At 46.3% G+C, this 13,930-nt stretch overlaps 1 protein-coding gene and 1 long non-coding RNA gene across 3 annotated transcripts in view; one reads left to right on the forward strand and one right to left on the reverse strand.

Moving 5' to 3' along the window:
- Positions 1-4,538: 4,538 nt before the first annotated feature.
- Positions 4,539-5,780, reverse strand: LOC132362161 (uncharacterized). Its single transcript, XR_009502285.1, has 2 exons — positions 4,962-5,780; positions 4,539-4,850 (listed from the first exon to the last, which is right to left on the reverse strand). It is a non-coding gene; the product is annotated as an uncharacterized LOC132362161 (long non-coding RNA).
- Positions 5,781-5,823: 43 nt separating this feature from the next.
- Positions 5,824-13,930, forward strand: part of NPR3 (natriuretic peptide receptor 3) — a 68,515-nt gene continuing 60,408 nt past the window's right edge. For both annotated transcript variants that reach the window (XM_059916181.1, XM_059916182.1), the window contains exon 1: positions 5,824-7,127. In XM_059916181.1, the coding sequence (XP_059772164.1) occupies positions 6,371-7,127 (757 nt within the window). In that variant the 5' untranslated portion in view covers positions 5,824-6,370. The remainder of the gene's footprint in view (positions 7,128-13,930) is intronic.

Raw genomic sequence — 13,930 nt, forward strand, 5'->3', positions numbered from 1 at the left:
GCTTCTATACAGTTTGCATTTGCTCCCCTTTATATTGAAGGTCTGGCCCCTTGCAGGCATCAGCCACTTCTATTTCTTCCATTTTTAAAACTGCTCTCTGATTTACCCCATCTCCCCCTGCTCCCTTTAGCCTGAGTTTCTGGAGGAGCCTTAAAGCTGTGAAGGGCAGTGGTGGGCATGAGCTCTTGCTCTCTTTGCCCCACTATGCAGAGGAAAGAACACTGAACAAGCTCCTGCCTCAAGCTTATCAGGAAATATCTGAGTCTGGGGATCCAGGGACAATATCAAAGTGATTGACAAAACGTTTCCTCCAAAAAAGCCACTGTTAAAGTTAAAAAAGAAGGCTTATTAAATAAAGTCTGTTGTGATCAGGCAATTGATAATTCCAAACAAGGTACGCATAAACCATCTTGGTTTTGGGTTTTAAATTCATTCATTCACTCATTCCATAATGAATTTATGGAACATTGATCGAACACTTACTTGGTATAGTACTCTTCACCAGGCATTGAAGGGAATGTAATAGCAAGAGCTGCCATTTATTAATTTCCTACTGTATATGACGCCCTGTGCGTCTATCAATATTTTTTGTTTTTAAATTTATTTATTTACTATTTATGGGTGTGTTGGGTCTTCGTTTCTGTGCGAGGGCTTTCTCTAGTTGCGGCAAGTGGGGGCCACTCTTCATCGCGGTGTGTGGGCCTCTCACTATCGCGGCCTCTCTTGTTGCGGAGCACAGGCTCCAGACGTGCAGGCTCAATAGTTGTGGCTCACGGGCCCAGTTGCTCCGCGGCATGTGGGATCTTCCCAGACCAGGGCTCGAACCCGTGTCCCCTGCATTAGCAGGCAGATTCTCAACCACTGCGCCACCAGGGAAGCCAATATTTTTTTTTCTCTTACTTCTACAGCACCAGGGCAAGACCATTATCTCCATGTTAGAAGGAGAAAACTGAGGGAAACGAGGAAACTGAAGGGCAAATAGGTGAGGAGATAATCTCGGGACATGTTGTGAGGCTTCCAAATGTGTGCTGTTCCCGCAGGACACTGCTCTGAGGACTTGATTCCTATCCAGACTGCTTCCTCGTAAATGGAAATAAAATTGAGTGTGATCACGACCCCAAGGGATGCTGTGGGAACTCAGATGGGAGAGGTGACTGTTGTTGAGGCTTGCAACTGTTAGTAAAACCTTAAGAAAAAAAGTAGGAGAGTAGGATGCAATGGCTGTGCCTTTTGCCCTGAGAAAAATTCTCTAAAATTCCATTTTATATTTTTACATACCTTCTTAAGTCCTTTTTGGAATAATGCCATGTACAACTAAATAAACCAATTAAATGGAGTCAGAATTGTTATGGATAGAGTTGAGGCACATACACTTGTTTTTGTGAATCTAATGATTTATATTAAATGACTTGTCTATAAATCAACGGTGAGAATTCTTGATGTAGCTTGCAAATCCTAGAAAACCTCATGCCAGCAACTCAGGTTAAATCACAGATGAGTTCTACATTTCTCAGAAGTGTTTCTAATGTCATTTTATCTCAGAACATCTCCAAAGAAATGAAGAGAGATTGCGGTTGATGGAAACCTAGGAGGACAGTAATACAGAAACAAATCTGATCATAAGGAGATAAATCTGCTAGAGCTGCATTTTCAAAAGAATCCCTCGAGGCCACATTTAACTGCATTTTCTGATGAAATTAAATCATAAGTTTAAATAGAAAAAATATGTAATTGCTTTTACTTACAGTGCTGGCAAAAAATTGTAGATTTGTATAAAAGAAGAAAAGGATCAATTAACAGAGTCCCTGCTAAGGAAAGCTAAAACCTAGAGGCAAGGTTTCAATTTAATTTTTTGCCCTTTATTGATTTTCCTTCCATGTCCTGAATGGATGGTTCCCTCTAAAAGATCAACTATATGTTAAAAACAAAATCTCAACACTTATTGAATTACAGAAATGTTCTTGAATTATGTGTAATATTCTTTCATCTTTTCTGCCTCTAGGGGGAAGTGTGTTTTCAACAATTCTGTCCCCAGAGGACACTTTCTCTGTGGGCTACAGGCTTCATAGGGTTATTCTTCAATATGACTTCAGGGCTGGCTTAACAAGGGAGAGGAGATACTCTTTGAAAGGCACTTTAGAGATTGCTGCCTGGATTCTGAGGGAGATCATACAGACCGTGACAGTTGGTGGAGAAAACTTCCTTCTGATAGCATTTCTAACACATTTCAAAGAATCACCGGTTGAGGTTCCCTAAAGAATGTTGTCTTCCCTGGTGGCAAAGGAATGCCATAGAGACATGATTTCATTTCACAGATGGAAAGCAAACAGTTGAATACTTTATAGAAAACTTGCCACTTGATTTTAGTAACAAAGTTAAAAAATATGATTTGTGGATATTGATGAGAGTTCTAAATCCTATAAAAAGTCCGTTATTGATATTTTCTGTAATATCACATTTAGGGCTAACATTGTTTTTTATTTGGCTAATTTTATTTTATTTTGCAGCATTTCCCTGTAACTTTCTTTTGTTTTCATTCAGTAATTGTAGCCAGAAAGAATGCACTCGGTGAAAAGGTTAGCAATCTTTTGAATGTTAAAAAAAGTGCTTCTTTTTTTCCCCATTTCAAGTTTTACAGAATTGAAGGGAACAATATTGAAAAGTTGAGTCCAAGGGATGAGTTATTTCTATTTTTTCTTTTTTCCTACCTTCTTGATTTGATTCATCTTTGTGATTACGATGCTGCAAAAGTTATACTATAATCTATTAGTAATTGTGTTACTATGCTGCATATTTTCAAAACAGCTTCATATAAAATCAAAGTTTGATATAAAGCATGTTACTCCTTAATGAAATTTAACTTTGTTCCCAACACTCTTTTACATGGTGTAATAAATATTTATTTCTAATCCAATCCCATTTAAAAATATTCTCTGGGGATGAAGAGGTATTTAAGTATGCCATTTATATTCTTTGGCCTAGATTCTTCACGTAGAGAGTGAAGGGGCTCAGGCTAGGTGACTTCTAAAATTTTTCCAGCCCTAAGATTGGAGAACTTCATGATATTCATGATACGCACACTTTCAGCTGCCTGGGAAAATCTAATTTGATGGAAAGTGAATAAACTGGTAATGTTAAATCCATATACATATATTACTTGGCAGGTCTTCCTATAATCTTGTGGCTATTTTCATTTGAAAAACTTTCTTCAAAAATCTTAATTTCTATAAAATGATGTCATGGGGATGTAATGTACAGCATGGTGACTATAGCTAATAATACAGTATTGCATATCTGAAAGTGGCTAAGAGCAGATCTTAAAGTTGTCATCACAAGAAAAAAAGTTTTTGTAATTCTATGGTGACAAATGTCAACTAGACTTGCGGTGGTGATCATTTCACAATATAAACAAATATCAAATCATTGTGTTATATCCCTGAGACTAACATAATGTCATATGTCAATTATACCTCCATAAAAAAATCCTGCTCAATGGAACAATGTAAGGGGTGCTTTGAGCATCAGCAAGAGAGGTAACACTGGCTTTTCTGGTTCTGCTGCCTAGTTTGGGGGCTCTCCCTTACACGGTTTGTCAGTGCTCTTGAATGACAAACTGGAAGTTGAGAGCTCTGATCCAAAGGCCACTGAGAGGCTGCGATACTCGCCCTAACATAAATGCACTGACTACCCTGCCCGTGACCCTTGGCGCGAACGGGCAGCGCCTGTTAGGGGAGAGGCGTTCACACCCGGTGCCACTGAAACCCCAGCCTTTCCGACTAAGCCCACGTTACACAGTGTGCGGAATCATATCGCCGTTGGCCAGTGTTCCCCAGACACGGGGCATAGCGAGCAGTAATAGTAAACCTTGGTTCCTTCACGTCTACTGGCAACCAGTTTCGAAATCCATTAAGACCCTTGGAATTCGGGATTTAGCTTGTTTCTCTCTCTCTCTCTTTTCCCTCCCTCCCTCCCTCCTTCCCTCCCTCCCTCCCTCCCTCCTTCCTAGGAGTTAAGGGGGGGTTTCATCGCTGTGAAGCTCTAAATCTCAATTTCCAGTATGTGAGGACTACCCTTTGTGTGGAATTAAATTGTATACAGATGCCTCGTTTGCTACTGGTTAGCAGCTGTAATAAAATAAATGAAAGTTTTCGCAGGAGTAGGAAGGTCCTACTTGAAGATTCAGGGATCACAGTGCATAATCTGAACTCTAAATGCCCCGGAGGATGAGACGTTACTCATAATTACATTTACGGTGCCAGAAAGAGCGATAAGGAGGGTGCTGTTAAAGGTGACGAGCGCTGATGCCTGAAATTGCCACATCTCCGGAAACCCCAATTTGCCTTTTTATCGTCACAAATGAGAGCGACTGCTCTTTGAGGCCTCGGCGTTAAACAAAGAAAAATAAAACAAAGACCAAAAAGCAAACTCAGCGCCTGGGGTGGTGGCATCGGGGTTACAAGTCGGTTACAAGTTTCTGCCGAAAGAGGGCGTTGGTCTAAGACTAATAGAAATTTGTGGACACGGACGCCCAAATGAAAGACCATTTTAAAACATTCTCAATTTATTTTAATTTGTGGGACTTCAGTGTCAGAATTCACCCGTCCAGTGTAGTACGTTCCCACTGCAAATGACCTCGGTATGTTACCACGTTCAGAGGGTCAAGCTCCATTCGGACCTGCCCTGCAGCGCGGCGGACTCCGGCGAGGCTCCTCTGGCCACGGACTTCTCCACGGCCGTTTCCACTCTCGTCTCCACCGCTGCTGTGCCTGTGACAAGTGGCAAGACTGGGTCTTGGATGCAGGACCTTCCTCGGCATTACCGAAGCCGGAGCACAGGGTCTCGCGCTGCCCCTAGGAGAAGCGGTGGGATTTCCGAGCGCACGAATTGGAGCGGAGGACGCGCCTCCACCCGGGGGACCCTCGGGGTAAAGCTTTAGGGAGAAGGTCTCTTTATTTAATTACCTGGCTTAGCAAATAAAGCCCAGAGGACGCCTTGGAGATGCTTTTCAAGCTTTCTGCCACCTTCAGAAGAACTGCTGTCTCGCCTTTGGAAGCAACAAGTTTAGCTTTTCTGCTCGCAGCGCGCCGGCGGAGGTGTCCGTGCGCGGGGACACTGGTTGCCCGGCAGCACTGCGACTCGGGCGCGAACTCGCGCGGCTCAGGGGGAGGAGGCCGGCGGGGCTGGGGAGCGCGGGAAGGAGGGATAGCGGGGACGTCCGGGCTAGCTGGGCGTTCCAGGTCCGCGACCGACCCGTCTGCCCCGGGACCTTGGTCCCTGTTCCCTGACCTTGCGCCAGGGGACCGGGAAGGTCGAGTGCACGCCCCGAGTGGGCGCGTCAGGAGGGAATGTGGCTGGAGTGAGAAAGAGGTGAGAGTCAGCGGGACCTAGGGTGGTTTGTTTTTTTTTCTTTTTGCAACGAAACCACCAATTTCCAGGGCCACCCCCTTCCTTTAATCCTGTTGTTTTTTGCACGGCGTGGTGTGTGTGTGTGTGTGTGTGTGTGTGTGCCTGCGCGCGTTTCTTTACTTTCAAACATATTTCCATTTTTAAAGCCCGGAACTGGAAAGAGAGCTGCCGCTTGCGGGGCCAGGGAGAGGCGGGGACCCCGCTACACCCAGGTGGCGGTGTAGCGCGTTGGGGGCTCCCGCCGGTACAGAAGTGAGCGACTGTGGCTTTAAGGAAAAGGCCCAGGTCTGGCGGGGAGCGGGAGTTAGGGACAGGGGAGGGGTGGGAAGAGTAGGGGTGCGGGGAGGAGTCCTGATGTAAGAATGTTAATGAGAGGCTCCCCTAGCCCAGCCGCCAGCCCCCCCCACCCTCCCCACCCGCTGGAAATACAAGCCGGGCCTCGGCGCGCCTTGTGTGGTAACACGCTCCGCCGCTGCCACGCTATTTAAACGCGGGTTATGGATCCAGGAACCGGCGCGAATCAATGAGATCAAACGCGAGGGAGATGCACCGTCAATTACAAGCACTTGGACAAGTCTAACTTTTTCTTCTTTTACAAATACGCTTTCAAAAGCAACCTTAGCAATGCCCAAATAAGAAGCCACCTCTAAGCAAAATAGTATATATAAAGGGAGGGCGAATATATATATTTATAAAAAGTATATATATAAATATATTACAGGCGTACAGGTTTACACCCGGTGAACTTTTTCTTTTTCTTTTTCTTTTTTTTAAACGAGTGGCATTGCAAAGGAGGACTCTTCCTCTCTATCTTTTGGCGAGTTAGTGAAGGGGGTATTCTGTTTTCTTAGAGCGCCCAAGGGGGCGCAGGGACCTCGGAGAGAAGAGTGGGGAGGAAAGAGGAAGGGTCGGTGGGGGGCAGAGGGCGAGTCCGCAGCGAGGGCAGGCGCTTTCCTGCGGCACGATGCCGTCCCTGCTGGTGCTCACTTTCTCCGCGTGCGTCCTGCTCGGTTGGGCGTTGCTGGCCGGCTGCACGGGTGGCGGTGTCGGCGGGGGCGCGGGCCCGGGCGGCGGGCGCCGGGAGAGAGAGGCGCTGCCGCCGCAGAAGATCGAGGTGCTGGTGCTGTTGCCCCAGGACGACTCGTACCTGTTCTCCCTGGCTCGGGTGCGGCCGGCCATCGAATACGCGCTGCGCAGCGTGGAGGGCAACGGGACCCGGCGGCGGCTTCTGCCACCCGGCACTCGCTTCCAGGTGGCCTACGAAGACTCGGACTGCGGCAACCGCGCACTCTTCAGTCTGGTGGACCGCGTGGCGGCGGCGCGGGGCGCCAAGCCCGACCTCATCCTGGGGCCTGTGTGCGAGTACGCGGCGGCGCCGGTGGCCCGGCTAGCGTCGCACTGGGACCTACCCATGCTGTCGGCCGGGGCACTGGCAGCCGGCTTCCGGCATAAGGACACGGAGTACTCGCACCTCACGCGCGTGGCGCCCGCGTACGCCAAGATGGGCGAGATGATGCTCGCCCTGTTCCGCCACCACCAGTGGAGCCGCGCCGTGCTGGTCTACAGCGACGACAAGCTGGAGCGGAACTGCTACTTCACCCTCGAGGGGGTCCATGAGGTCTTCCAGGAGGAAGGCTTGCACACGTCCGCCTACAATTTTGATGAGACCAAAGACTTGGATGTGGACGACATCGTGCGCTACATCCAGGCCAGTGAGCGAGGTGAGCGGGAGTGCGCCTCGGGCCCCAGGCCCTAACCCAACCGCTCTCCGCGGCTCTCCCTACACGCCCGTCCGCTCCTCTGGGGACCCCACTACCCGCTGCGGCACTGAGGACCCGGGGAGGGCGCGTGCGCTTGGACTCGCCGGGCTGTGCGCTGGCTGGCTGCGAAGACCTTTGACCATCACTCACGGCTGTGGTGGGGTGTACGTAGAGCGTCCCGGGGAGGTGGTGGAGCCTGGGGGAGGGGCATGTGAGCCCGCAACTCGCTAGTGCTCTGGTCCAACAGGTGCTGTCAAACCTCCTGGGGTCTTTCTTTCTCGCTTCCCTGGCTCCGGCGCCGGGCTTGTGGTTAGGGGCTCACTACAGGTGCCCTTCTCCAACCAGGGTCTGAAAGCTCGACGAGGCCGCAAGAACTTGTTACCCGGTCTTTGCCGACGTGCGCCCCCTCCGAGTGCGGAAGCGTACGCTCTACAGCCCACGCTCCGCCTCACGGGCCGCTCCGGTGTCCGGGTTTCCCGGCTGCTCCTTGCACAGATCCCAGCTTTCTTTTAAAGGCTCATTGTATCGCCCTTCTCATTCCTTCCATGGCCCCTCCAGCCCTTTATGAACGGGCTTCTGTGGTTTCCATCAAAAATGCCTCGCAGTGTCTGGACTCTGGCGACACTCACTGCCCCCGGCGCGTTCGGCATCGCGGTCTAAAGCGCCGGCAGCCAGGCTTTGCTAGAGCGCGCGCGCTGGAGAAGCGGGCGCTGAACCTCCTTTCCACGTCCCCCCCGCCCCCGCCCCCTTGTAGTTTTGTCCTTGGGTCTTTGGGGGTTTGAATAACCACCCAACTGGCCAAAGAGCTCAAGGTTGAGGATAGTGTCTATGGCTACAGGGAATGGGAGGAGAAGCGGCTGGTCACGGATACATAATCGCGGACCCCCCCCAGTGCGGCTGGCTCATTGTACTGCAGAGTAGACCTGCGGGATGGCGGGCGGAGATCCCAGCATAGCTCAGCTCCCTCCTTACCGATGTCAGGTTTGGGGTGCATAACGCTCAGGGAATCCTGCCTGCTCCCGCTCGGCGCGCACGCGCCTCGATTGTCAGTGGGATGCAACCCCAGCAAAGCTCCCCACTACCCCACGTGGGGAGACGGAAGGGGAGAGGGGCCGAGCCGGGCGCGGGGCTAGCCCGCGACTTGGCAGGGCTGGGCACCTGGGCGCTGGCCGTGGGAGACAGCGCAAGCGGAGGCAGGGGGCCTCAGGAACAGGTGAGAGTGGGTAAAGGTTCCAAAGAGGATGGCGCTGCGGTCATCCCCCTTCCCAGTTTGACTACTTCGGACTCGGCGTGAACGCACTCTTTAGAGCGAAGCGGCGGGAAGTGTTGAGAGTGGGGATGCACGGCCAAGTTTTGAGCGTTCGAACTCCAGGCTGTCTGCGCCGAGTTCCTGCTAGCCAAGCAGGCAGGGCGCCGGCTTTGCTGATTATGAAAAAGGGCACTTGTATACAATGGCTGCGGATTCGCCACGCCAGGCTGAGAAAGCCACATCTACTCTCCCACACCCAGTCCCCAGGTTACTGCAGACCCCTGCAGACCTCGGGCTGCTCTAGCCCCCGAACCTGATTATTCAGCTCTCACTCTCGAGGGCCTGGAGCGAGGAGTTGGAGACTTCCCAGCTTGGGCTGGGGATGGGGGTGTGTCCCCGGGAAGCTGGGCTGGTCCTTGCTATTTAACTGAGCACGTTATTCACTCAGTCAGTCTCTTCCCCCTACGGGCGAGATCCGCGGTCTCCCAATGCGTCCGAGATGCTACTGCCCTGAAGGTCTCAATGCCGGCGGTGACCTCCTCGCACGAGGCCTGGGATTCGTGGCCGAGGTCAGCCCAGAAGAGGGCAGATCGAGGCCACCGGGGGCCCCTCAGCCTCGCAAGGGTGTGGCTGAGCCAGAGGGTAGGGAGGGCGTCAGGGCCCTAGGGGGCTTCAAAGAGCTTGGGCTACAGTCTTGCTGCTGATTATTTTTTAATTCCGAAAGCCTCGTAGATGTTCCCAAGCCTCTTTACTTTTTTTTTTTTTTTTTTTTTTCCAAGTTTGAATCTAGTGGTGAAAGTTTGCTTGACTGACCGGTATGTTTTACAGGTGATAAGGTTACCATTCTTACTCTAAAATACATTTCCAACAGTGACTTGGCAGTTGTTCAGAAATGTAAAACAAAATAATATCTCCCCTAAGCCCTCCTCCCTCCCCTGAAATTCCCTACTCAGGAGAGAAAGCTGCTTGATAACAAAGCTCTCTCTGGGGGTCTTTTAGTTTTACTAATCACCTTTGTTTCACCATAAGTGGTTAATGGGTTAAATAGGGGTCCAGTACAAAGATTTAATGGAGTTTGAATTTTCAGAGCTCTGGCTGAGGCATTCACTGGGGAGGGAGTTTGGGCTGCTATAAACCTCTGTGCCTCAGGCTTCTCAGGTAAAGTGGGGGGGTGCTGGGAGGAGTAAATGAGCTATCTTACAGGAATGCCCTGAAGCCGTGCAGATGCCTACTGAGTGCTCAATAAAACTAGGTTTTATTATAGTCGTTATAATTATTTTATATGTATGGTGATAATCTTCTTTACCAGAAGGCGAGACCATGTCAAGCGTGAGAAGCAGACCCTCTGGATCTGGCGGCTGCACTCAGCTGCTGCAGGGCCTGCCCAAGTCACTTACTTTCTCAGAGGCTGAATTTCCTCCTCTGTGAAACTGAGGTGGGATGAGAATCAGGCCTCTTCAGACTGGTATTTGGTGGTTCTGATTTCTGCTCACTCAAGTGTAAAATGGAACTGACTCTATTTTTGTCTTTGAAAATTCCATATTAAATATCATAGAACTAGAGAGTCTCCCCCCCTCCTTTGAAGATAATGCTTTTAGCACCTTTTCGGACTTAAGTTCATCTTTAAAACCAGATCACAAAAGTTTTAATCTCTCTTTTTCTAAAAAATTAATTAATTAATTAATTTTTTGGCTGCGTTGGGTCTTCGTTGCTGTGTGCGGGCTTTCTCTAGTTGCAGGAGCAGGGGCTACTCTTTGTTGTGGTGCACAGGCTCTAGGCACACAGGCTTCAGTAGTTGTGGCACAGGGGCTCTAGAGTGCAGGCTCAGTAGTTGTGGCGCACGGGCTTAGTTGCTCCACGGCATGTGGGATCTTCCCGGACCAGGGCTTGAACCCATGTCCCCTGCATTGGCAGGCGGATTCTTAACCACTGCGCCACCAGGGAAGTCCCCAAAGTTTTAATCTCTTAAAGGATAAAACTGATAATGCCACCATCTCTAATAATAATATGACTAACATTTCATTTGGCTATGTGTGTTATAGAATGAAAAACTGAGGGGTATTATTTATTCTTCTTAGGGATTTACTATCAAAATCAATAATTAACATTTTTTCTCTCATGTTTTTAGCTAACATATATCACTAAAATACACACACCTGAGCATATATTATTTTTAAAAAGTCAACTACTACCCTCAATATTCTATACTCAATGATAAATTTATTTTTAAAAAGAGAAGTTTAAAAATAAATATTTTTTTAAGCAATAAAAGCCAGCAGTTGTTTTGTTGATACATCTCATAAGATGCAGAGCTAGAAGTGTGTGCACACAACATTTTTGTATGAAGAACTGTAGTTTTATCTTTTTAGTTATTAATATGTCATTATTCTTGGCCTGCATAACAACTGTAGTGATAACAGTATTTAATCAGTAGAAGAGTCATTTATTTTTAGAATTAGGCTGGGGTAAATGACAGAGAGGTTGATCAGAGTTTTTAAGCAAAGAAACCATGATAAATGTAAAATAACTAATTCACAGCAGCGCGCAAAAGAAGCATTGTAGGCTGCAGTGTAGAAATTCTGAAAGTCTTTGGAGTAGATGGAACTTTGTGAACAAAAAAAATAAAGGTGCAGTCTCTATTTTGCAAATGAAACCTATTGCTTATGTAAAGTAAAAACAGCCAGAGAGAAATATATTTTTTAAAATAATAGATTTTATTTTTATGAAAGTTATACAGCTATGTAGTTTAAAAAGTCAGAAAATTACACAAGTCTTACTAGGAACAAGAGTTTCCTATCCCCTTCTCCCCATATCTCACCTCCCAGAGGCAACTATTTTCAACTCCTGTAGCTATGTCTGTAGGTATTTGACTTCATACCTCTAAATAACATTATTTTTTATTTTTTTCAGGTTTAGGTCTTATTTCTTGCCATCCCAGGGGAAGGTAGTGATTTAGTTTTCTTCTACTGCCTGTTAACCACACACTGAAGCTTTCCTTCCAGTCATCCTTTCAATATGATTGTGTCAGGTTTTTTTTTTGGTTAGCTCAGTATTCAGTGTCTGTATTATTATTACCTTGTAAATGCTATATGTAGTTGAGCCATATAAGCTACTACAGTGGTATTTCTTTATTGCCCTACTTGTTTTCCTTGGGGTTAAAAAAATAGTCTATTTTTGCTTAGTTTCCTATGAACTTATAACTAAATCATTTACCAATTCTCTATTTTAAGCCTCCTGAGTTGCTCCAGTTTGGTTATTTTCTAAGCATACCACATGGTTGCCACTCTGGATTCTTTCTTCAACATCCTCTGCAACTCTATCACCTCTCCCTTTTGAGCTAGATCCCTATGTGTTCCTCTTTCTTGGTTTATGCCCTTCTTTTGGTGGAGCACATCCTCCAGGAGCTTTCTGAGAAAGGATGGATGAGAGCTAAAGTTTGAGACCTTTCATGACTGAAATTTCTTCTTCCTACCCTTATACATAATTATAGAATTCTCGGTTGGAAATAATTTTTCCTCAAAATTTGAAGAATTGTCATTTACATTTCAGTGGTGCTATTGGAAAGCTTGATTTGATTAGGATTCTTGACCTATTGTTTGCTATTTGCTTTTTTTTTTCTGTAAATTTTTAGAATCCCCTTTTTCTCCCAGTGTTTTAACATTTCATTCTGATTGTACTTCTGTGCCCATATTTTGCCATATGCCCTTTAGTGTATTGAAGGGTAAGTCTCTTCCGTTCACAAACTCATGTCTTTTAGTTCTGGGAAAACTTCTTAAATTATTTCTTATATCCCCTCATTTTCTCTGTTCTCTCTTTCTACAATTTGTTTTATTTGGATATTAGGCTTTCTGATTTGGGACTCTGTTTTTCTTATCCCTTTTCTCCTATTTACCACCTGTCTTTTAAAAAAAAGTTCCTCTTACTTAGATGTTTCTTTGGCTACTCCCACAGTTACTATTGAGTTTTAGTTTTAACTTTCTGCTGTCATATTTTCAGTTTGCAGCACATGGCATATCTTGTTTTGCTTCCATGGAATAACCTCTCTTTTCCCTTGTAAGTTTAGAATGAAATAGAAGACGGATGCAAGAGTCAGATGGAGAATATGAAAATGTCATTTTTATTATTGACAAAAACCTATTGGAGAACATGGGTTTAGATCTGTTGCCAAAAGGGCCTGCCTGCTATTACTTCCCCTCATAATTAGCCAGGGTCATCCACTAAATCACAGGTAGTGCTGCAGGCCCCCCTCCAGGACAGGCCCCTTACTACAGGGTGAAAGTTGCCCATAATGTGTACCCTCTGCAAGCAGACACACCCCAAAGAGGAAGGAAGAAAGGGCTGAGTCCAGGATGCCCAGCTGTCTTTTCCAGACTCAGCAATCAGACAATTCCCTCCTTCTCCTCCCCCAGGGGAATGGGGGAGAGGGACAAATGAAGGCACATGGGGAAATGAAGATTGTCCTTCTGTCAGAGGTTGCTCCAAGTGTAAGCCTGAAAGGGGGAAAGGGTATCACCCTAACTCAGGTATGCTTCCTGGATTGTTTCGGGGTCTCTGAATTGACTTCTCTAGCCACCCCTTTGTACTTCTCTCTGCTGTTCTTAGAGTGATTGCAAGAACGTTGCAGTAGGGAGAAGCCACTTAACAGAAGACATTGTGGGAATCAGATAGTGGAGGGTAACATGGAACATCACAAGTTCTTTGGCAAGGAGGAAAAAATAGAGCAGAATGATGAAAAGTCTATCCAGAAACTTGGAATCGCATCATCATTTCCTCTTCTACAAGTTTAACAATTTGACCAAAAAAGTTAGTACTTATATATTTAAATATATATTTAATATACTTAATATATATTTAAATATTTATATATTTAAATATACTTAAGTATAGCAGAAATTATTTTAATTGACCTCCACTTAAGCAGCTTGCAGGATTAGCTGATGCTCTCCTTTTCTCTATAAACTTTATTGGCTGTTGGTGAACGCTGGTAGCTGGTATACTTCTCCCATGTTTGCCAGCACATTTCTCATAAATCTGTTTATACCAGTTGTACTTATTATTATAAGTATGCAATTTAATTAGTTATTATGTAAACTGATGAAACATGAGTAAGAAGAGAAAGCTGTTTCAGTGAAAACTATTATAAACCTTCCAAAAGATTGTATAGAGGCATGTTGCTAAAAATACTTGCTGTTGAATTAGGCATGAATGAAAAAGCCATAAGAGATTAGGGAACATTCTAGAAGGACTCTGCATTCTGACTGCTCAGCCAGTGTCTTTAAGTGCTTGCTCCAACTTAAACTGGGCGATAATGTGCACTAGGGGTTTGTTTTGTGGAAGAAAAACAATACCTGGCCCATGAAGATGGGAGTTAGGATTTCCTTTTGAGAGTTGGACCACATTGTCCACACAAAACAGATGAGATCTACAATAATTCCAGTCTGCTCAGATAGGCCCAGTGCTGCTCCGGGTCACTCTTTTGGTCCAAGCAGGTACTGACATTTAAAGAAAGAATGTG

The sequence above is a fragment of the Balaenoptera ricei genome, chromosome 3 (genome assembly GCF_028023285.1).
Source record: "Balaenoptera ricei isolate mBalRic1 chromosome 3, mBalRic1.hap2, whole genome shotgun sequence".
NCBI classification, from domain to species: Eukaryota; Metazoa; Chordata; class Mammalia; order Artiodactyla; family Balaenopteridae; genus Balaenoptera; species Balaenoptera ricei.